The following is a 24,656-nucleotide window of genomic DNA, read 5'->3' as shown; positions in this document are numbered from 1 at the left end:
TGTAGCTAGCTACTTTGAATGGGACTGTTGTGACGTTATCCAGCTTGCTGCAACGTGTAGCTAACGTTAATGACGTAACAGATGGTGCCAGTAGGCTACAGCAGCAAGCTAGAACACAACACATCAATGCCGTTGATGTCTGTCAACCCGATCATTTCCGTTTTAATCCTCTCCTCTTCCTTTGCGGTACACAAGCTCATTACATACTCATTCCGCCACCAGACAGAGACCCAGATACTCCTCAGCATTGGGGTTCTGGTACTCCTCTGTGGTAGGATTGAGAAGAATGTGGGCACTGTTTTGTTCCTCCTCATGTTTCAGCTGCTCTCTATCAACACAGGGGTGTTGTACCCAATCGTGGGGCTGGTACTGTTTGGTGCATCTGCCCAGAATCAAGTGGAGGGGTTAGTTCCTGTATCCCCCTCCCTTCTGGGTATGGCCACAGTGTACTCACTTATGGTTAAGGGCTTTCTTTTTGGGATCAGTGTACCCATGTTATCCCTGGTCATAGTAACACTTTTGGTCCCACACTCTCTTCCTCTGCAACCCCATTGGCAGGTTCAATAGATGATCCCCAGCTGTAATTGAATACTGTACAATAGGCACATAGTGGTCCCCAATGATTAGATAGAGAATCACTGTTTAGTTAGATAAGCTCTCTGTAATCTCTCCACATTCTCATTGGTTGCAGAATCATTCCTACCCAGTCCAAGCCTACGCTCTAGTTTCCTCCAACCTACTGGCTACCGAGACCACACCAAAGACATTTGAAGGCTGGGCCCAGTCCTACTATACACAGGGGAGCCCTGTTGAGTTCTCAGGTTATTATGTTCACAACCATGGATATGCCCTGAAGCATAGCTCTGCCTCTCAAACCAGCAGTCACTGGGATCCAGTGGCTCAACATCTACATTCTCAACATTTTCTCCAGTCTGTGTCTGTCAGTGCCCCCCAGAGTTTCACAGCAAACATGCCTGAGTCACTGCTAGGGTCTATGATGGTTTACCCAGGGGCACCGGTGTCTTCATTGACAGATTGATGATATAGATAAGTCATTCAATGACAGAGATCTCTCATTTGTTATACGTTGAAATGTAATATACTTGGACATGGGGTTTGAGGCAGTACTTAAAAAGTCTCTTCACGGATGATTTTGGTTTGAAGAGTCAAACTCTGAATGTTCAGGGTCAAATCAATGCAAGAAGGTTTTGATTGTCATTTGAATGTAAGCAATCTCTTGGCACTCTCGATTTATTCAACCTTGATAAATCAGGCAATTTATATTCCACAGATGTATTCAGTTTCTTTCCTTAACTACTCACAGCAATGAAATGAAATAGCATCCACTCACCAGTAAATTAGATCCATTACATGCAGTATGTTTGGCAATGCATCATTCAACATCATTGTAAATTCTGGAGCAGTGGTTGAGGTTATCAAGAGTGTGGGCTACAAGGGCAGATTATGATGTCATCTTTAGAAAATGAGGTAGTTGGGCCTCCCGAGTGGCGCAGCGGCACTCTGTCGCAGTGCTTGAGGCGTCACTACAGACCCAGGTTTGATCTCAGGCTGATTCACAGACGGCCGTGACTCCCATGAGGCGGCGCACAATTGGCCCCACTGACTTCGGTCACCAGCTGGACGGTGTTACCGCCAACACATTGGTGCGGCTTCCGGGTTAAGCAAGCAGTGTGTCAAGAAGCAGTGCGGATTTGTTCGGAGGACTCATGGCTCTCGACGTTTGCCTCTCCCGAGTCCATAGGGGAGTTGCAGCGATGGGACAAGACTAACTACCAATTGAATAACATGAAAATTGGGGAGAAAATTTGATTAAAGTGTAAATTTAAAAAAAAAAAAAGGTCATTGTGCACAGTAAAGAGAAGCCATAAATGACAACCAAGACTAAGTATAGCAAATCAATGATTATTATTTCTTTACAAATGCATGTTTTCAAGTTACACTGTTTATATACAAATAGCTATTTTGCATAAACAACTGGATCAAGTGGTAAAAGTCATGTAACAGGTCATGATGGAACACGTTATTCAATATCAGTAATGCAAGAGAAAAAGTTCAAAGGCACACAAATGAAAACATGAACCCTGCCATATCACTACAATAGTTTAGGGGTTTCTCTATTAAAAGAAACTGCTGAACATCACCCTTATATCATCTATTTCATACAGTTAATGTTCAGCAGAACCTCAAGTTGAAGTAAATATTTTGTATTAGACCTCCAACCATCAGCATAGAAAGACACCGAGATAAAATACTTACTGAGTGTACAAAACATTAGGAACATGTGCTTTTTCCATGACATAGCTTTCACCTGGATTCACCAGGTCTGTCTCTGATCCCTTATTGATGCCACTTGTTAAATCCACTTCAAAATCAGTGTAGATGAAGGGGAGGAGACACGTTAAAGAAGGATTTTTAAGTCTTGCTACAATTGAGACACGGATTGTTTGTGTGCCATTTAAAGGGTAAATGGGAAAGTTAAAAGACTTGTGCCTTTACATGGGATATGGTAGTATGTGCCAAGTGTACCAGTTTGACTGTGTCAAGAACTGCAACGTTTCTGGGGTTTTCACACTCAGTTTCCCCATTTGCATCAAGAATTATCCACCACCCAAAAGACATCCAGACAACTTGACAACTGTGGGAAGCATTGGAGTCAACATGGGCTAGCATCCCTGTGTGGAATGCTTTTGACACCTTGTTGAGTCCATGCCCCAACAAATTGAGGCTGTTCTGAAGGCAAAAGGGCGGGGGAAACTCAATATTAGGAAGGTGTTCCTAATGCTTTGTACAATCAGTGTATACTGTACACATCCCAGAATTAGTGATATCAGAACACACAAATGACAGTTAGTAGACGGATTCATTTTGTACTGCAAGTGCACATATAACCAACACATATTGCATTGCCTAAATGCTGTGGTAGTTTCCATCTAAACGTAACTAGTTGGCACTAAGCCTTACAGTCAGAGAGCGTGAGAAGAAAAAAAACACCTGGACATTTTTACAGTTGATCACCACTTAATCTAAGACCTATTCTTGAATGAACCGATGAAGAACAAGGCTCAATTACTAAATAGTTACTGAAATTGAAATGTACAAATTTAACAGTACATGGTACAACATGAATACGCTACAAGTTTACACAACCTTCCTAGAGCATCTGAATTTGTAAATACATTTACAGATGGAAAATATAGAATGCTTTACATTTGAAATGAGTTAATATACAAGAAAAAAAAATGCTTGTGGGGATCTTCACAGCATGACAAACGTCCTGACACAATATTTCATTTCATAATCACCTCTGTTTTCACCTAGTTTCACTTACAAAAACAATGTGTACAAAAGTTGGAGATAATTTACAGTACCAGTCAAAAGTTTGAACACACCTCCTCATTCAAGGGTTTTTCTTTATTTTAAATATTTTCTACATTGTAGAATAATAGTGAAGACATCAAAACTATGAAATAACACATACGGAAACATATAGTAACCAAAAAAAGTGTTAAACAAATAAAAAATAGTTTAGATTCTTCTTTAACACTGTTTTGGTTACTACATGATTCCATTTATGTTATTTCATAGTTTTGATGTCTTCACTAGTATTCTACAATGTAGAAAATATTTAAAATAAAGAAAAACCCTTGAATGAGGTGTGTTCAAACTTTTGACTGGTACTGTAAATGATCATCTCCAACTTTTCTAATCTGACGTGAAACAATGAAGGTCTGCCTGCACTCTTAATAAAAAAAATCTATTGATTTATTCCACAATAGAGATGTTTTTTCCCCATAACCTTAAAGGAGAATGTAGACCAAATCTACATGAAAGACCTGGGGGTTAGGGGTCAAGTTAGAGTATGAGCCAATTCCCAAACAATCCTAAATTAACAGCACTACTTCTCAGTACGAGTCCCCACAAAAGGCTTTCAGTAAGATTACAAACAAATCCAATAATAAGGACAACAAAAATTCAGACATACGTCTTTCCATTTAGAGATTAGGTGCTGACGTGTTACCTCCAAAAACTGTTTAAAAAGGTGTTTACCGTTAACCTATTTCATTTGGGTGAGGGGTAACATCTAGGGGGTTGTGAGGGTGTCCTGCAAGTAAGCTTCATCTTCTTTAGCTCCACACATCCAGAGAGTAGCGGCCCTTGGTCATCAGCTTCTTGATGTAGGCCACAGCCTGTGTGTGTGTGAGGCCTCCGACCTCTTCAGCGATGTCATAGAAGGTGTTCTGCACGTCCCGTGCCATGTTCCGAGCATCCCTAGGCAAGGACAAGTGGCAGCCATATTTACAGAGGGCACACGGTGATGGATTTGCCCTTTCAGAAAACCCTCTAAAAGCGTGTCCATACGCAGGTGGTCTGAATTGGTTCTTACCCGCAAATGTAGAGGTGAGCATTGTCAGTATGGATCAGCTTCCACAGATGTTCTTTGTTCTTCTTCAGGAGATGCTGCACATACACCTGAGCATGAAAAATCTAACAATTATGAACAATTCATTTGAATAATTTAACTGATACAAAATACGTTCTCTTGAAGTCTGCAGGTTCAAGGCAATACAAATTATAGGCACTGGTAGTATCAAATATTGGACCTTATCAAAGTCATAGATACACTTATCTACGTATTTATTTGGACAGGGAAGCTAAAACTTTTAATTTGGCTCTATAATCAAGCATTTTGGATTTGAGATCAAATGTTTCATACGAGGTGACAGTACAGAATGTCACCTTTTATTTTAGGGTATTTTCATACATATCTGTTTTACTGTTTAGAAATGAAAGCACTTTATGCATCTCCCCCCATTTCAAGGTGTCATAAGTATTTGGGAAAATTCACTTGTGTATTAAAAGTAGTTAAAAGTGTAGTATTTGGTCCCATATTCCTAGCATGCAATGACTACAACAAACTTGTTGGATGCATTTGCAGTTTGTTTTGGTTGTGTTTCAGATTATGATGTGCCCAATAGATGTAACAATTTCAAAGATTTGACTGAGTTACAGTTCATATAAGGAAATCAGTCAATTTAAATAAATTCATTAGGCCCTAACCTATGGATTTCAGATGACTGGGCAGGGGTGCAGCCATGGGCATAGGCCCATCCACTTGGCAGCCAGGCCCAACCAAACAGTTTTTCCCCGCAAAAGGACTTTAATACAGACAGATATACTCCTCAGCACTCCTCTGGACTTTGACTTGGCCATTCTAACACCTGGATATGTTTATTTTTGAACCATTCCATTGTAGATTTTGCTTTATGTTTTGGATCATTGTCTTGTTGGAAGACAAATCTCCGTCCCAGTCTCAGGTCTTTTGCAGACTCCATCAGGTTTTCTTCCAGAATGGTCCTGTATTTGGCTCCATCCATCTTCCCATCAATTTTAACCATCTTCCCTGTCCCTGCTGAAGAAAAGCAGGCCCAAACCATGATGCTGCCACCACCATGTTTGACAGTGGGGATGGTGTGTTCAGCTGTGTTGCTTTTACGCCAAACATAATGTTTTGCATTGTTGCCAAAAAGTTCCATTTTGGTTTCATCTGACCAGAGCACCTTCTTCCACATGTTTGGTGTGTCTCCCAGGTGGCTTGTGGCAAACTTTAAACAACACTTTTTATGGATATCTTTAAGAAATGGCTTTCTTCTTGCCACTCTTCCATAATGGCCAGATTTGTGCAATATACGACTGATTGTTGTCCTATGGACATAGTCTCCCACCTCAGCTGTAGATCTCTGCAGTTCATCCAGAGTGATCATGGGCCTCTTGGCTGCATCTCTGATCAGTCTTCTCCTTGTATGAGCTGAAAGTTTAGAGGGACGGCCAGGTCTTGGGTAGATTTGCAGTGGTCTGATACGCCTTCCATTTCAATATTATCGCTTGCACAGTGCTCCTTGGGATGTTTAAAGCTTGGGAAATCTTTTTGTATCCAAATCCGGCTTTAAACTTCTTCACAACAGTATCTCAAACCTGCCTGATGTGTTCCTTGTTCTTCATGATGCTCTCTGCGCTTTTAACAGACCTCAGACTATCACAGTGCAGGTGCATTTATACGGAGACTTGATTACACACAGGTGGATTGTATTTATCATCATTAGTCATTTAGGTCAACATTGGATCATTCAGAGATCCTCACTGAACTTCTGGAGAGAGTTTGCTGCACTGAAAGTAAAGGGGCTGAATAATTTTGCACGCCCAATTTTTCAGTTTTTGATTTGTTAAAAAAGTTTTAAATATCCAATAAATGTGGTTCCACTTCATGATTGTGTCCCACTTGTTGTTGATTCTTCACCAAAAAATACAGTTTTATATCTTTATGTTTGAAGCCTGAAATGTGGCAAAAGGTCCGAATACTTTCGCAAGGCACTGTATATATATATATATATATATATATGCAGGCCTCAGCCACTACCCTGAGAGCACTTGATTCAGTGTATCATGCAGCCGTCAGGTTCATTACAAATCAGAAACGTCTAACACATCATTGTGATCTCTACAGCGCTATTGGCTGGTCGTCATTGACCTTGCGTAGGCTTAAACACTGGTATACACTGATTTATAAGGCCATATTGGGTAAAATGCCATTATCTCTCTGTTCTTTTTTAGTCAGGTCAGTAAATAAATATCAATTACGGTCCCATTCTGATTTGCTTCTAACAGTACCAAAAATTAGAACAGGTCATGGTAGAAATACTTTTAGTTACTTAGCACCGTGGTCCTGGAATTCTCTCCTGAACATTTTAAAATGTGATGATCTAGTTTCGTTGGTAGAGTTTAAACACTTGATCGATGTACAGTGGGGCAAAAAAGTATTTAGTCAACCACCAATTGTGCAAGTTCTCCCACTTCAAAAGATGAGGCCTGTCATTTTCATCATAGGTACACTTCAACTATGTCAGACAAAATGAGAAAAAAAAATAAAGAAAATCACATTGTAGGATTTTTTATGAATTTATTTGCAAATTATGGTGGAAAATAAGTATTTGGTCAATAACAAAAGTTTCTCAATACTTTGTTATATACCCTTTGTTGGCAATGACAGAGGTCAAACGTTTTCACAAGGTTTTCATACACTGTTGCTGGTATTTTGGCCCATTCCTTAATGCAGAACTCCTCTAGAGCAGTGATGTTTTGGGGCTGTTGCTGGGCAACACGGACTTTCAACTCCCTCCAAAGATTTTCTATGGGGTTGAGATCTGGAGACTGGCTAGGCCACTCCAGGACCTTGAAATGCTTCTTACGAAGCCACTCCTTCGTTGCCCGGGCGGTGTGTTTGGGATCATTGTCATGCTGAAAGACCCAGACATGTTTCATCTTCAATGCCCTTGCTGATGGAAGGAGGTTTTCACTCAAAATCTCACGATACATGGCCCCATTCATTCTTTCCTTTACACGGATCAGTCGTCCTGGTCCCTTTGCAGAAAAACAGCCCCAAAGCATGATGTTTCCACCCCCCACCCCCAGTAGGTATGGTGTTCTTTGGATGCAACTCAGGATTCTTTGTCCCCCAAACACGACGAGTTGAGTTTTTACCAAAAAGTTCTATTTTTGGTTTCATCTGACCTTATGACATTCTCCCAATCTTCTTCTGGATCATCCAAATGCTCTCTATAAAACTTCAGACGGGCCTGGACATGTACTGCATTAAGCAGGGGGACACGTCTGGCACTGCAGGATTTGATTCGCTGGCGGCGTAGTGTGTTACTGATGGTAGGCTTTGTTACTTTGGTCCCAGCTGTCTGCAGGTCATTCACTAGGTCCCCCCGTGTGGTTCTGGGATTTTTGCTCACCGTTCTTGTGATCATTTTGACCCCACGGGTGAGATCTTGCGTGGAGCCCCAGATCGAGGGAGATTATCAGTAGTCTTGTATGTCTTCCATTTCCTAATAATTGCTCCCACAGTTGATTTCTTCAAACCAAGCTGCTTACCTATTGCAGATTCAGTCTTCCCAGCCTGGTGCAGGTCTACAATTTTGTTTCTGGTGTCCTTTGACAGCTCTTTGGTCTTGGCCATAGTGGAGTTTGGAGTGTGACTGTTTGAGGTTGTGGACAGTTGTCTTTTATACTGATAACAAGTTCAAACAGGTGCCATTAATACAGGTAACGAGTGGAGGACAGTGGAGCCCCTTAAAGAAGAAGTTACAGGTCTGTGAGAGCCAGAAATCTTGCTTGTTTGTAGGTGACCAAATACTTATTTTCCACCATAATTTTCAAATAAATTCATAAAAAATCCTACAATGTGATTTTCTGGATTTTTTTCTCATTTTGTCTGTCATAGTTGAAGTGTACCTATGATGAAAATTACAGGCCTCTCATCTTTTTAAGTGGGAGAACTTGCACAATTGGTGGCTGATTAAATACTTTTTTGCCCCACTGTATATATCATAGAAGAGTGTAATTGTTTTTAGGCCAGCTGTTTTTAGTCAAGATGTTTGTGTTTTTAATGTAATATGTCATTGTTGAACTGTATGTGTGTTTATAGTTTTGTTTAATGTTGTGTTAGTGTATGTAAGTTATTTTGTCTGAAACGTTGTTCCCGCTGCTGCTATTGGAACAGGTCTCTCTTGGAAAATAGATATTATCTCAATGAGAAAAAACCTGTATAAATAAAGGTAAAATAAATAAAACTATTACTTCTACCACACACACACACACATATATATATATACACATATATATATTACACACACATATATATATACACATATATATATATACATATACATATATATATATATATATACACACACACATTCATGCCACATCACAACTGCTGCTAACACTCGTATTATGATTGCTAAATACTGCACAATTGAAACACTTGCCCCCCAATCCCCCCTTCCCCAAAACACGTGTACATATTGAACTATAAATTGTGCCTTCCTGTATTATACTAACGCTAAAATGTTTTTTTTCTATTCTACTGAGCCATTGACTTTATGTTCGTATTCTCATTTTATATTATTTCAAATTGTTGTTGCATTGTTGAGAAGGAACCTACAAGTAAGCATTTCATTGGATGCTGTATACCATGTGTATCCTGTACATACAAACTTGGTAGTAGTGCTAGACACATGAACTCACATAGTGAGGAGCTGACAGAGAGGTTTGGTGTGATGTGTTACCTTCCCTTCCTGGTCTCTGGAAAAGGCAACGTTGAGCTGAGTCAGCACGCCCGCCTTCTCAAACTCCTCCAGTTCCTGCTGGTACAGGAAGTCCTCGTTTCTGCGGCGACAGCCGAAGTACAGTATCGTCTCGCCGACATCCTTCCCTGAAAGCGAAACACAACACATACTGAATGTGAAGCTGTGTCACACTCGCCCTATTTTTCCTTTCCCTCCCTTATGCTAAAAAATACAAACATACTTGTGGCAACAAATTCAGGTGAACCTAATTTATTGTAGAGTAATGGAGACTTGCTTGCTGTGAACTCCATCTATGCACAAGCAAACACTGTTCGGTTTTAATAATCAGAAAAACCACAGACTTAGATGCTAGATGAGGACCAGGCCTTCTTGCTCTGTACCCTGCTCCTTCATCCAGCCTCTCTCCTGGAGGAAGCCCATGAAGGGGGCGATGCCCGTGCCGGGCCCAATCATCACCACCGGGTTGCTGGCCTTGAAGGGAAGCCGGAACTGGGACTTGCGGACGTACATGGGCACAGTGGCCTTGTGGCCGTTGTCCGTCACCACAACCTTGTTCTTCAGCCAGTTGGTGGCCACACCCTTGAAGGTCCGCCCTGTGCTGGTCTGGAACTCCACCACCACCGCACATATGCTCACCATGGTAGGATACACCTGACAAGACAATACACAGTTATAAAGTAATCAAATAAAAAACTAAATAAAAGAAACTGAAAAAGTGGGAACTGAACTGGCAACCGGAGGTCTGCTGGTCTCTGATCCCAGGTACATGTCCTTAACCTTTAAAATGCTCTCCATCCAGGGGTGCTGCTGTTTCTCACAAGATGGACAAAGTATTTTTACTATTCTAATAGTGGGTCTCACCTTGCCAGAGGAGGCGATGGAGTAGTAGCGAGCCTGTAGGCGGGGCAGCAGCTCACACAGGTGGTCTATGGTAGGGTGGAGGGACGGCATGTCCTCCAACACAGCCAGGATGTTCCTCTGAGCATCCAGCACCCAGCTCTGGTACAGACCCTGGCAAAGAGACACAGACAGACTAAGACTCTCCACTGATACGGATCATTTACAGCCATTCAAACGCATTGACAGCATGCATTTCTGGGCGGGCAGTAGAATGTCAGTCAGTCAGCTAGTGGTGAAGGGGCAGAAGTTCGAGGTCCGTCAGGAATGCCAACCTTGCCCTCGGGGGAGGCGGAGGCCATCTTGCGCAGGGTGTCCTGGTCCTTGGGGTCGGTGGCGTACTGGGACAGCTCAAACAGTACGTTGGTGCGAGGGGGGTTGGTGATGTCCAGGTAGTGGGTCAGAGCTGTGCGGTATGTGGTCGGACACGGGAACGGGTGCTTCTTATTGGACTCCTCTAAAAGACACAGAGGAAAAATCTTATCAGCATCATCATTTAATGTTCAAGTTCCATTTATTTAGAGGCCACGGTACACATTTTCGATGTTAACGATAGACTATATGATTTAGTTGACTATGTGTGCAGTAATATCTTCTTAACCTCTAGATTACTGTACAGTGAGTGAATAGCCATGAGGATGACATCATGTGCATTTCATTGCAACCAAATAGTACAGAAAAAGCCAATGGAAAACTGCTCCAATGTAAATACACAGACACAAAGCAGCTGAAATCATATATCCCTGAGCCATGATTTACAACTGACCGTCGAGGTTGTTGAGAGAGATAACAGTGTCCAGGTCGGCATCCAGGATTTGGCCTATTCTGTTCACTATTGACACGTCATTAACGGGGTAAACAGCAACGTGGTCTCCAGAGTCATATCTACAGGGGGGGAGACGGGGGGAGGTGGATGAACAAGACTTCCCAATGTCTTTATCTAGCACGCTAATGTCATTACATATAGAACATATTTACATGCTTGTTGCCAGTGTGTGAAAATGGGGAAAATAAATAAATAAATGATTATCCAACTCGACACTTATTGGCAGACAGAAGAAATGCAGCAGACATTGGAAGGCAGAAGTGTATGATTGTATGATTTTCTAAGGCACAGGACTTTTAATATTACATATTAGAGCAGAGCAGCTACCTGATTTTGGAACCTGAGATGTCCAGCTCTAGATGCATCAGATGGCGGTCGCCGGATTGGTTCAGCTGGCGGTTGACAGCCACTGTGGCCAAGTAGGGGTTCTTAGCATCAAAAGGCCTGCAATGACAGATATATTGGAGTTATCACGAAGCCATTTCAGACAATTGGTGCCAATGTTGTAAAATGGGTTTGTTGAAAGTTCCAATAAATAATTGACATCCCAATACATTTGAAAGAAGATTTCTAATATTAAGAACTTTTCTTTTTTACTGATCTGAGAAGACAGGTGAAAGCGCTAAGGCCGAGGCCTACACAGGGATTTAGTTTACACCTGTCTAGTTCTATCAAGGAAAAGAGATGAGGAGAGGCCACTTTGGACTATTGAGATGCACCCTAACAGCACCCAGACTTTGCTGTTGGACTTCTGACATTGGGGAGTAGGTGAGAATCAGGTCAGCGTCATGACAACAGTCATCCCTTTGTTGCCCTGAAAAACAACCATAATCTATTCATTCCATTAGCGATGACAACACATCTCGGTCATTACGCCTGATAGCTGAGCTGCCTACACCACTTCCTATGTGTGTGTGAAGCTGTCAACTCACGGTTTCTGGGTCTCAAAGCTCTTGAGGCGACCCATCTCCCCAGTGTACACCTTATTCATGTTGATGTCAGTTGGAACCACCAACTCGTACTGCCGGATGCTAAAGAAGAGGAAGAAACAGACAGGTGATTACTTCCTGCTCTGCATCCCGACCACTCATTAAGTCTAAAAATAACCATTGTCAGTGCAGCTAAGGGCCGACATGGACAGCCATGCATGCTTCTAGTGGAGTTTGCTCTCTGTGATGCAAATGTGATGATGCATGGTAAAAATTGTCAGATGCCATAGTGAGTGAAAGGTCTTAAAGCACATGTAAAATTATTTTACTTGTTGTTGGTCATTTAGGTTTGTTATTTGCAGATGAAGCTTTAGTGTTTTTTCTGAGAACATGCAAACAATGCCAGGTGGTATCAATTATTTGATACATCCAGCATTTATAGCTGCTGATATTACCATGGAAAATAACCCTTGTTCTGCATTGAATTGGAATACAAAGTAAAACATTATGGGTCGGTTTCCAGGACACAGATTAAGTTTAGTCCTGGACTAAAAAGCGGTTTCAATGGACAAGGCTTAATCTGTGTCTGGGAAACCAGCTCTCTGTGTCTTTAAAAATATATATATATATATATATATATATATATATATATATATATAAAATACCTTCTCTATACAGGAAGTACATCTGCTCCTGAATCTCCATACTAAATATCTCTAGTTGACAACTAGTCTGACCAGGAGAGCGAGAGGTGGTAGCCAACTAGCTATTACCTGGTGTCATCTCCTGTGGCCTCCACCCCAAAGTGCTCACACACAGCAGGCCAGAACTGCTCCTTCCATGATACAAAGTCTTCCTCAAGGCTGGGGAAGAGGGTAAGACATACATAGAACAGTCATCGCATTATATTTTAATAAGAGAAATACATACATATTTATGAATATGGATTAATTTCTGGACATTGTGGCAATGTTTGCACTGTATTGAGTTCAGTACTCACTTGCCATCGTCGTCTCCCATTCCCAGGTCATAGATCCTGTTGCCACCCAGCTCTTCTAGTCTCTTGTCAGTATACTTTCCCATTGCATTGAAGTGCTCATATGTTTTATTCCCCAAGCCAAACACCTGCAGAGTTCAAAGGCAGATGCTATCAGCTATCACAGTAGATAAAAGTTAATGACCTGCATATAAATGTAAAGATTCCTCAACTTCTAGGGCCTATATCATGATGCAAACCTGAGTGCCTTCAGAAAGTATTCACACCCCTAGACTTGATCATTTTGTTGTGTTACAGCCTGAATTTAAAATGGATTAAATAGAGGATTGTTTTGTCACTGGCCTACACAGAATTCCACATAAAATCAAAGTGGAATTATGTTTTTAGATTTTCTTTATACAAATTAATGAAAAATGAACAGTTGAAATGTCTCGAGTCAATAAGTATTCAACCCCTTTGTTATGGCAAGCATAAATAAGTTCAGAAGTACACATTCGCTTAACAAGTCAAATATAAGTTGGGTGCAATAACAGTGTTTAATTTTTTTATTTTTATGACTACCTCATCTCTGCACCCCACACACACAATTAATTATATGTAAGGTTCTTCAGTCGAGCAGTGAATTTCAAACACAGATTCAGCCACAATGACCAGGGAGGTATTCCAGTGCCTAGCAAAAAAGGGCACCTATTGGTAGATGGGTAAAAAGAAAAGAAAAGCAGACATTGAATATCCCTTTGAGCATGTTGAAGTTATTAATTACACTTTGGATGGGCTATCAATACAGCCAGTCACTACAACAGGCGTCGTTCCTAACTCAGTTGCCGGAGAAGAAGAAAACCGCTCAGGGATTTCACCATGAGGCCAATGGTGACTTTAAAACAGTTACAGAGTTTAATGGCTGTGATCGGAGAAAACTGAGGATGGATCAACAACATTATAGTTACTGCACCATAGTAACCATTATCAGAGTGAAAAGAAGGAAGCCGGTACAGAATAAAAAATATTCCAAAACATTAATCATGTTTGCAATAAGGCACTAAAGTTAAACTGCAAAACATGTGGCAAAGAAATTAACTTAAGAAATGTCCTGAGTACAAAGCGTTATATTTGGGCAAATCCAACATATCCATGAGTACCACTTCATATTTTCAAGCATGGCTGTGGCTGCTCATGTTATGGGTATGCTTGTCATCAGCAAGGAATAGGGAGTTTATGATAAAAAAAATTAATGGAATAGAGCTACGCACAGGCAAAATCCTAGAGGAAAACCTAGTTCTGTCTGCTTTCCAACAGAAACTGGGAGACAAATTCACCTTTCAGCAGGACAATAACCTAAAATACAAGGTCAAATATACACTGAAGTTGCTTACCAAGACGACATTGAATGTTCCCGAGTGGCCTAGTTACAGTTTTAACTTAAAACCGTCCTCTAAATCTATGGCAAGACTTGATAAAGGCTCTGGCAATGATCAACAACCAACTTGACAGAGCTTGAACAATTTTTAAAGAATAATGTGCAAATATTGTACAATCCAGGTGTGGAAAGCTTTTAGAGACTTACCCAGAAACACTCACAGCTATACTCACTGCCAAATGTTATTCTAACATGTATTGATTCAGGGCGTTGAATACTTATCTAATCAACATATGACTGTTAAATTTTTCATGATTTTTGAAATAAATGTTAGAATTATTTTCCCAAATAGAGTACTTTGTGTAGATTGTTAACCAAAAAAATGACAATTAAATCCATATTAATAACAACAAAATATGGAAAAGGGGTGTGAATACTTTCTGAAGACACTGTAAATGCAGCAATACACTATATCCTTACATATGTCTAAGCTGTACATTTACTCAATTACACCATTTGGATCAGATCTGTAATTTCAGTGGCTTTATATGGCTGAATGCACTACAGATGTTGAGAACAAGAAAACATGGATTTCCCAGATAAAAAACCACAACCACATCACAATGCTGTCTCAGGAGAGTCGCACAGCGAGACCCGGAGGAAGCCATGGTTAACATTGTTCAGTAGTGATGTCAATGAGAAAACATTTCAAAATTGAGACTCCCGACATCTCCAAGCCACAAACTGCCAGTGCTCTCCAGCTCCAGCCTTGAGGTTGGCCAGGCCTGGAGCTTTGTTTGGCAGGACCACATGTTTCCACTTGGTGAGTGAGTTTGGAGGGAAGTGGGGCAATGTAGCAAAGTGTGCATTCCACCAGTGCCTTTCGCATGGGAAAGCCTCACATACGGACATCTCAATCCCTACCTCTCCTTCAATGGGGAATGGAGATGCAATATGAGTCATTCTGTGTGGATTCTGTCAAAGCTAAATGTGCTGCGCTGCACACCAATGTTGACTCTCAACCACCTTGATGCACCTACTACAGACCTATCTCGCTGAGCAAAATACCAACCGCGAAGTTGACTCCTTTCAGGTCCTCGTCGTTCTCCTGCATCCAGTCGTAAAAGTCCTGAGCGTTGTCTGTGGGATCCCCTTCCCCATAGGTGGCCATGCAGAACACAGCCAGGGAGTTGTCGATCTCCGCAAGACGAGGCAGCTCCGACTGAGGAGAGGAAGGAAGAAAAAGACAGCTCTCAGGACACAACAATGCAGTCATTAGCTCTCTTAATGTTATACATTTAATAAATATCCAAACAAATATAAATATTCATCACCACAAAGCTGCTGGAGGTTACATGTGGTATGTAGAAGACTGAGACAATGTACATAGTGTACACATATAAAATCAGCCGGATTAAGACCAGTACCATGTCATATTCCTCGGGGTCAGCTGACATGCCTCTCATTCCGTAGCGCTGGGCGTCTTTGGACAGTCGGCCGCTGAACTCCTCAGCCGTGCCCGTCTGAGAGCCGTAGAAAACCACCATGTTCCTGTTCTGGAGAGGCAGATGCATCATCAGTAATAATCCTAAATTATAGAGGACTTTTTAAAGTTCCTTAGCTAGTCACCCAAACAAGTTAAGTGGCATATAGCCTACATATCAATTTACTAAATAAATAGAGATAATTTTTTATAAAATAATTTGTTTCTACTTATTACACAGAATTTAGCATGAAGCTACTGACCGTTTTCTTCATTTTTTCAATAAAGCTGGTTTCTCGCTGCGGAGTGACTCTGGAGAAAAAGACACAAAGCAGATGTTAAAGGTAAACATTAGCATACCATGGTAACTTAATTAGTCCACTAAATGGCTATTACACTGCCTTCGAAAAGGAGAGACCATTTGAGAAGGCAGAAAATGTTCTTTACTCTGGCATTCTCATCCCCTTCTGACCCCCATGGGAGAGATTTGTTTATGGGTCACACCCAATCCCTTTACAAGTCATGGAAACGCAGCACAGAAATAGCTCAGTTGATCATTGGTAAAAACCTTGAACAAACACAGTAAATACATGTGAAACTCACTAATGAAAATAACATGTCAATTGTCAATGAAACATGTGCTCCTCAGCAAAGAACATAGGAGGTATCAAGAGGAAGTAAAGAAGTGACAAACGTTGCATGTGGTGACAGTATCTTAAATCAATTGTTAGGCTACATGTACTGCACACAGCCATAATTCAGACTACAGACTTTATGACAAGCTATCATAATCATAACAATCTTTTAAATGATTTCCTTTCCTTTTGTTTAACATTGCTGGTTAAAAACACTGGTAAACAGCCTGGGAAGCTGAAAAGCAAATCAAGTCCAATCATTTGCCTTTCCCAACAGTAACACACATTTCCCTGAAGAGCATCAACATGATAGGCAGTGGATGGAGCACAGTAGAACAAGCTGTCCCAGACACACACACACACAGTGAGACCAAGAGAGAGAAACAGAAAGAGACAGAGAGAGAGAGACTGACCTGGCTGCCGCTGCCTGTCTCTCTTTGGGCAGAGAGAACACACATCCCATGGTTACAGGCAGTGTTCTCCAGCACCCCACAACACACTTGTCTGATCCACAATTGGACACAATCTGAAAAAGCACGTGAAGAAGAAGCCCATCAGGGCTGACTATCCGCTGGCCTCTCCAAAGTGCATTATGTGGGAGAGATTCTCAGTCTCTCACTGAACATACAGCCCCCCCCACGAACACCCCACCCGAGCGCTCTCTCTCTCTCTGTGGTGGAATCAAAACACGCAGGCAGCCATGGCTGTTATTCAGCCGCAGCAGCCTCTCACTGGTTGGCCAGGCAACTCCAGAGCTTGTGTTCTGCTCAGAGCAGCAGTCAGAGACGCGGATGGACGTGCTGCTGTTACCCGCTCTCACCACCACTCAACACAGATACCACCGACAACTGGCAGCAAGGCTGGGAAGACAACGACAATATAGCATGACATTTCCCTTAAAAGCCTTTCAAGCAGAGCAGCCGGCGACATACGCATAAACGAAAAAAGATAAAAAACTAAAAATGGACATGCCCCTGCGCACGCACACACATCAACACTGACATACACATCCACTCACTACATCCCTCCTCTTTTCCTATACAATCTGTAGGGACGACACTACCCGAGTCACCCTGGCAACTATTAACAGCGTAAATGTGTATTTTTTTCTTTTTAAAAGAGACGAGGCAAGGCAGAGCTGAATAAAGCACATTTCAAACCCCCGAGCCGAGGGAGTGTGTCACAATGGTTACCTAATCTATCATAAAAGGTTGCCATTTGTGACACGGCTCTGCTCCATTCATGCTCCCTCAAAGGCAAATTAGGGACGGCTTCCACAGAAGAGAGGCTGAACAGAGAATTCTGCTGGACTTTGGCCTCAACTTTCCACCTCGGAGAGCATTCAAAGAGAAAAAGCATCCACCAGGTCTTCTGGTGCGCTGAAGAAGTGTCCAAAATTGGCTGTGTAGACGACTAAACACAAAAAAGAGTGCCCAAAGACAGGGGAGTCTTCAACAAAAAAGGATCACAGTGAAATGCAAGCCAGCCAAACACAAGGAAACTCCAAGGTAGTTCTCTCTTTTCCTGCACACCCCAAACCTCTTCCTGGAATTTTCATAGCTTCAGTTGTGGGCCATTTCCTCCTCCTGCATATTTCTTTCAATGAGGTTTGGTGGTGCAGAGGGGAGCCAGGGGATCTCGCAGGGAGAGAGAGAGGTCCAGTAATTAATCACCAGTATGTTTGAGGTCCTTCTCTTTACAGTGTTCCCATTCAGAAAGAGAGAGCGATGTTTATGGTTAATATTTCCAGCAATTAAAACCTCTTTCACTTCCATTGTTTGGGGGGGGGGGGGGGGGGGGCAGAGCTGGCATTTTCCCTGTGAGGGGAATTGATCCAAGTGACGCCAACAAAGGAACATAGGCAACTGTTACTGATTAAGCCCCATGCCAAGTTCCTGCCAGCAGCCAAGTGGATACAATGAAACAACAAGGTTCTCAGTAACATTGGTGTGAGACGTTTCAAGCATCTATTCAACATGTATAGGCCTAATCCAGGAAGTTACAGGAAATTAAAGGTGAGAAAACAATTAAAACCACTACAATTGCTACAGTACCTTTCTGCATGTGGCCTGGGCGATGCAGCCTAGTCTCTAGGGTATGTTAAAATAAGCTACAGAGTCACCCAAACCACTTCCAATTATTATCCTTTTGAATAAACGACAAATGTAAACTAATGTGACCATGCACATTCCCCCAGTTAGGCCTACATGAAGTCAACACATTCAAATGCTGGAACCCCTGCCCAGGCCAACCACAGTGTGGTCTAAAGCAACACATGCACAAACACACTGCCAATCCCTGCTTCCAACTCAGCTCCAAGTTCCAGGGCAAGAAAATACAAATGACTTTTGATCACCAAGGGATGACAAAATGGGAGTGTTCTGATTAACCTTCCTGGGCTAATAAGGTGAAAACCTGAGCAAATACACACTAATGTTGAATCATTCTTGATGAAATAAATGAACAGCTTTAAAGATCGGCAGCACTATCCCACTTCTGACACCAATATAGAGGATACCGACAATGCAACGTCCCCTGCTGGTCCAGAACATGGTGTCTCCCAGCCCGTAAGCAAACGTACTACCACTGTTCCAATAGGATAAACTCCCTTGGGATTTTACAAATGAGAATGTAATGAGCGTACCTAGGCAAGGGCCCTATCAAAACATAAAATTATAGAATTTTGGTCGAAAAACACTTACACAGGGGTGAGCCTCTTGAACTCTGGGATGGTCTCCTCAGTCTTCTTGCGAGAAAGGAACCAGTAGATGAGTAGGCCAACAATGAGAGAAAAAAGGAATATGTCCAAGTTAGTGAAGAGAGTTTCCTCCTCCACAGGGGCCACGTCAGGGCCTTCCGGGGCTACATGCTCTACCTCCATGTCCTCGATGGGGCCACTCACTGTCTGACAGGTCAACACCGGCTGCAGCCAGGGCAGAGAGAGGACCTGAAGAAATTACATTTCGTTTTTTTAATATATATATTTTTTCCCACGAAAATACATACATACGTTACATACACAGTACCAGTGAAAAATTCACACCTGCTCATTCTAGTTTATTTTTTACATTGTAGAATAATAGTGAAGACATCAAAACTATGAAATAACACATATGGAATCATGTAGTAACCAACAAAAAAAAGTGTTAAACAAATTAAAATGTGTTATATATTTGAGATTCTTCAAAGTAGCCACCTTTTGCCTTGATGACAGCTTTGCACACTTGGCATTCTCTCAACCAGCTTCCTGAAGTAGTCACCTGGAATGCATTTCAATTAACAGGTGTGCCTTGTTAAAAGTTAATTTGTGGAATTTCTTTCCTTCTTAATGTGTTTGAGCCAATCAGTTGTGTTGTGACAAGGTAGGGGTGGTATACAGAAGACAGCCCTATTTGGTAAAAGACCAAGTCTATATTATGGCAAGAACAGCTCAAATAAGCAAAGAGAAACGACACTCCATCATTTCTTTAAGACACGAAGGTCAGCCAATCCAGAACTTTGAAAGTTTCTTCAAGTGCAGTCGCAAAAACCATCAGGCGCTATGAAACTGACTCTCATGAGGACCACCACAGGAAAGGAAGACACAGAGTTACCGCTGCTACAGAGGATAAGTTCATTAGAGTTACCAGCCCAAATAAATGCTTCACAGAGTTCCAGTAACAGACACATCTCAACATCAACTGTTCAGAGACTGTGTGAATTAGGCCTTCATGGTCGAATTGCTACAAAGAAACCACTAGTAAAGAACACCAATAATAAGAAGAGACTTGCTTGGGCCAAGAAATACGAGCAATGGACATTAGACCAGTGGAAATATGTCCTTTGGTCTGATGAGTTCAAATTTGTGATTTTTGGTTCCAACTGCCGTGTCTTTGAGACACCGAGTAGGAGGACGGATGATCTCTGCATATGTGGTTCCCACCGTGAAGCATGGAGGAGGTGCGATGGTGCTTGCTGGTGACACTCTTGGTGACTTATTTAGAATTCAAGGCACACTTAACCAGCATGGCTACAACAGCATTCTGCAGTGATAGGCCATTCCATCTGGTTTGCGCTTAGTGGGACTATAATTTGTTCTTCAATGGGACAATGACATAAAAACACACCTCCACGCTGTGTAAGGGCTTTTTGACCAAGGAGAGTGATGGAGTGCTGTATCAGATTATATGGCCTTCACAATCACCAGACCTCAACCCAATTGAGATGGTTTGGGATGAGTTGGACCACAGATTGAAAGACAAGTAACAAACAAGTGCTCAGGATATGTGGGAACTCCTTCAAGACTGTTGGAACAGCAATTCTCATGCAGCTGGTTGAGAGAATGCCAAGAGTGTGCAAAGCTGTCATCAAGGCAAAGGGTGGCTACATTGAAGAATCTCAAAAATATTTAGATTTGTTTAACACTTTTTTGGTTACTACATGATTCCATATATGTTATTTCATAGTTTTGATGTCTCACTATTATTCTACAATGTAGAAAATTGTAAATATTTCTTTAAACTTTGAATGAGTAACTGTGTCCAAACGTTTGACTGGTACTGTATATAAAACACACAAAAATCCTGTTTTTCACTGCACTGGGCCTTTAACAGGTGACTTGACCTGGGCTGTGAAGGGCACATTTAATCAGCAGGAGCATAGTTAGTGAAATTAACATTTCATAGCTGAGGTTCTGTCATGCAGAGATGAGTGACGACTGGGATTTTGCCAGCATTTCTCTCCATGGGTATGACAAAACGAATGGCAAAATGTTGTGCTCCAGACTCATGTAGTTCTGAAAACCATTTTTGTCTTTCAAAATGTCTTTACTTATCCTGTCACATACACCTAAAAAGCATTGAAAGCCTGAGGCTAAATTCTCAATTTTACCACAAGAGAGCATTCTAGCATAAAGACAAATGTGAGCAAAATGTACACATTGTTCTTTTGAACTACAGTCCATACATGCAGCATGCCATGGATAAAGAAAACAACAAAGCTCGTCTCATAAACCTGGTACTTCCATTAAATTGTCAGTTTTCATAGATGATTTATGCTGCATGAATCACATTTACCGTATTATATCGTACAAGTATGTTGTTGTCTGGGGTTAATTCAATGAAAACAAATGCAAACTGACATAACTATTAAAAAAGTTGATTATTATTTTAATAATAGTTACAACTAATAGAAAACAATTTGTGCACACTTCACTACTGTACTGATAAAATACATTGGTTCCTACACTTCCACAAATATCTGTGGTTGGTTGGAACCTCAATGGATATATTAGTCGGCAAGATTGCGGTTACTTCCATGCACTTTATTAAGTGAGGCAGATACAATTTATATTGCCAAACATTTGTCAGAAGCAAAAAGACATGCTGCTAGAATGTTCAATTTATCAATAAGACCGTTGACAAGTTTGAGTTTACTAATTCTGGCTTTGTCTTCCCCCATTTAGGTAACCCAAAAACCTTACAAAAGAGTGGAGCACAGTTGTGTAATCTGTTCAGAGCAGCTAACGTTAGCTAAACTTAGCCAAGAAATAACAAGATCCTTTAGGCTATGTGTTGTCTGCTTGGAAGGCGACGTCAAATTCATAACGTTTAACCATATTTCAACATAGCATAAAACTGCAGTACAATTCAATACTAATTTAAGTCTTAACAAAATGATTACTTACTTCAAACTGCTCCTGACTGTATCCAGCACAATATCGGAGTCAAATTTCTTCTACGTCATTATTGTGCGACCAAGCGCCACGCCTCTCACGTGTTCGTGGTTTATGTACATTATGCTATATATAATAGAATCAGTTAAATGTGATACCACCATGTCCCTGAAAACTCCTAGAGCTCATTTTGATATCAGCCGCCATATCAAATCATCATGAATTACAATATCCATCCACAAAATAGTATCAGTCAAGAAGAAGAAAGTAATGCTGTCAACATATCCCTAACATACCAGTAGTAATGCACGTTGCGTTCTCATAATGAGACATTTAAACAAAATGAACAAAGCACAGACTCAGCTAGTGTCTTATTATTGCAGAGTGAGCTTTCTTGACACAGCGGAATATGTACACACAGTTTAGTGATTGTCAGTGCATGGCCTGTAATTTCTCCGACCCATTCTCGTAATCTCACACACCATTAAATCTTGGATGATGCTGAAAGTGACAACCTGCATTTCTCAGAAGAACAAAGAACAATGTGTTTCAGAAATTAAAACAAGAAACGAAACACGTTTGATAAGAAGGTGCAACAGAAAAATGTACATGGTTTACAAGACAACTGTATAAAATAGACAAAAAGTACATTAGTATAAAACACCTTTGGCACATATTATTTTGAATAAATAGTTGGGTTCGTAACAATGTCCAGTTATCTTTCTCTTCCAGTCTTATAGGCTCTTGGACGTGTCTTGGTTGTGGATGTACTTATGGTAGACCACACCAAGTGTAGTGGAAAAGTTCCCATGAAAAACACGAGGTAGGAGCAGCCACACATGAAAACCTGGAGGGTGGGGAGGACAGGTTAGGAATAAAGTAACAAATGTTTACTTTCAATTTGGCTGGCAACAAAATACATGAGACACATAAGGAGCTTGACACAATATTGGCATTGTCAATAAAGGAAGTTGTCAAGTTTCATTGATTTTATCTGTGAAATGAAAAGAGCATCTGTGAAATGCAGTGACATGTCACTCTCTACACTCTAGGAGCTGGGCCATCCTGAACAGTGTTAGGCCATTGTAGAGCTGCCAGAAGTACAAACACAGAAAACAGTGGTGTCGCCCTCCCTCTTGCGCAAGGCAAACAAGTGCAGTGACATCAATATCCAGAAATAACTTTGGTACTTTCAATACCCTAAATTGCTGAGAGAAGGATGGACTATGACCCCCCCCCCCCCCCTGTTGAACCAACATTGTTTCCACGTCATTTCAACACCAAAAAAATCAAAAAAATTTGATGACGTTGAATCAATGTGGAAAACTGATTGGATTTCAAAAAAAGTAATCACCGTAAGGGAATTTTCACCACTTTTTTTCACCCCTTTTAACTTAAATCCAATGACATTGTGAAATGATTTGTTCATTTCATGTTGAATTAAATGTTAGTTGACAACTCAAACAAATCAAAACTAGATGTTGAACTGACGTCGGTGCCCAGCAAGACTACACATTTACTGTAGACAAAAGGTGTTCACTGAGTACCTCCAGTGGGATGATGTGCCCGATACTCACATGACCAAAGAACAGGAAGGGCAGAAGGAAGGTCAGGCCTCGCCACATCCACGACAGGAAACCCTCTGAGGTGGAGGAATGTTTGTTTACATCAATAAATGTATGTAATACATATATAATAAACATGTACTATACTATACCAGTAAATATGTACTATGTATACAGCTGGAATCTATGTGTTGATGACGCCCCTGATATCAGGTCAATGAGGAGTGATGGAGGAGGACGCGTCTTTTGTCATTTTGGTCATGTTCCTCTTAAACACGTTATCAGTGAGTAGTCATGATGACACACAACGATGTGTGACCTCTCTCACCAACTGTCAAATCCATGTTGTGACTCTCTCCCAGGGCTCGACGTCTGTACAGACAGCCACTCTGGTAATAGTACTGGAGAAACTGGACAAAACCTATTTTGCACAGAAAACACAATAGAATGGTAGTGTATTAATAGTGACACTATTCTACTTCTCCCCAGGTTTCAGGTCAATCCCATTTTAATTTACATTTCTATTAAAAAGTTGTTTTGTGTCATTTGTTTTGAATAATGATAGCCTCATTAAGACAAACTGTCAACAGACAAACAGATAACACTGGTATAAATACATAGGGGATAATTGGGAAGATGGCAACACCTGGAGGGGGGTGGAGACAATCACAAAGACAGGTGAAACAGATCAGGGTGTGACAAGGACAGGAAAATGCTCGAATTCACACACTTATCAAGAGAACATCCCTGGTCATCCCTACTGCCCTTGATCTGGTGGACTCACCAAGCACATGTTTAGTTTGTAAATGATATCTGAGTGTTGGAGTGTGCCCCTGGCTATCCGGAAAAAGAAGAAGAATTAAAATGGTGCTGTTTGGTTTGCTTAATATAAGGAATTTGAAATTATTTATACTTTTGATACTTAAGTATATTTTAGCAATTACATTTACTTTTGACACTTAAGTATATTTAAAACTAGGGATGCACGATATAATCGGTGAACATATCGGGATCGGCAGATATTAGCTAAAAATGTCAGCATCGGTATGGGCCGAAGTCTTCCTGTCACATTCTGACCATTATTTGCGTTGTTTGTTTCTTTGTTTTGTTTGGTCAGGGTGTGATATGAGTGGGCATTCTATGT

General features: G+C 41.2%; 1 protein-coding gene across 3 annotated transcripts; it reads right to left on the bottom strand.

Moving 5' to 3' along the window:
- Positions 1 to 1,907: 1,907 nt before the first annotated feature.
- Positions 1,908 to 22,328, bottom strand: LOC110537584 (NADPH--cytochrome P450 reductase). Of its 3 annotated transcripts, XM_090192463.1 has the most exons (17): positions 21,960 to 22,019; positions 19,491 to 19,554; positions 18,997 to 19,241; positions 15,923 to 15,971; positions 15,604 to 15,732; positions 15,249 to 15,398; positions 12,823 to 12,947; positions 12,596 to 12,685; positions 11,826 to 11,924; positions 11,221 to 11,337; positions 10,834 to 10,952; positions 10,343 to 10,524; positions 10,032 to 10,181; positions 9,551 to 9,821; positions 9,150 to 9,295; positions 4,406 to 4,491; positions 1,908 to 4,290 (listed from the first exon to the last, which is right to left on the bottom strand). In XM_090192463.1, the coding sequence occupies exons 3-17, from the start codon at positions 19,173 to 19,175 to the stop codon at positions 4,146 to 4,148; spliced, it is 2,037 nt and encodes a 678-aa protein (XP_090048589.1). In that variant the 5' UTR covers positions 19,176 to 19,241; positions 19,491 to 19,554; positions 21,960 to 22,019; the 3' UTR covers positions 1,908 to 4,145. The 3 variants fall into 3 exon arrangements, with proteins under 3 accessions (XP_090048589.1, XP_021479409.3, XP_036793436.2); XM_021623734.3 differs by lacking the exon at positions 19,491 to 19,554 and having other exon boundaries at positions 21,960 to 22,328; XM_036937541.2 differs by lacking the exons at positions 18,997 to 19,241; positions 19,491 to 19,554; positions 21,960 to 22,019 and adding an exon at positions 16,708 to 17,969.
- Positions 22,329 to 24,656: the final 2,328 nt, after the last annotated feature.

Source organism: Oncorhynchus mykiss, chromosome 12 (assembly GCF_057628025.1).
Source record: "Oncorhynchus mykiss isolate SJ-2025 chromosome 12, ASM5762802v1, whole genome shotgun sequence".
Taxonomy (NCBI): Eukaryota; Metazoa; Chordata; class Actinopteri; order Salmoniformes; family Salmonidae; genus Oncorhynchus; species Oncorhynchus mykiss.
The sequence above is the reverse complement of the archived record's forward strand: the minus strand, read 5'-3'. Positions and strand labels throughout refer to the sequence as shown.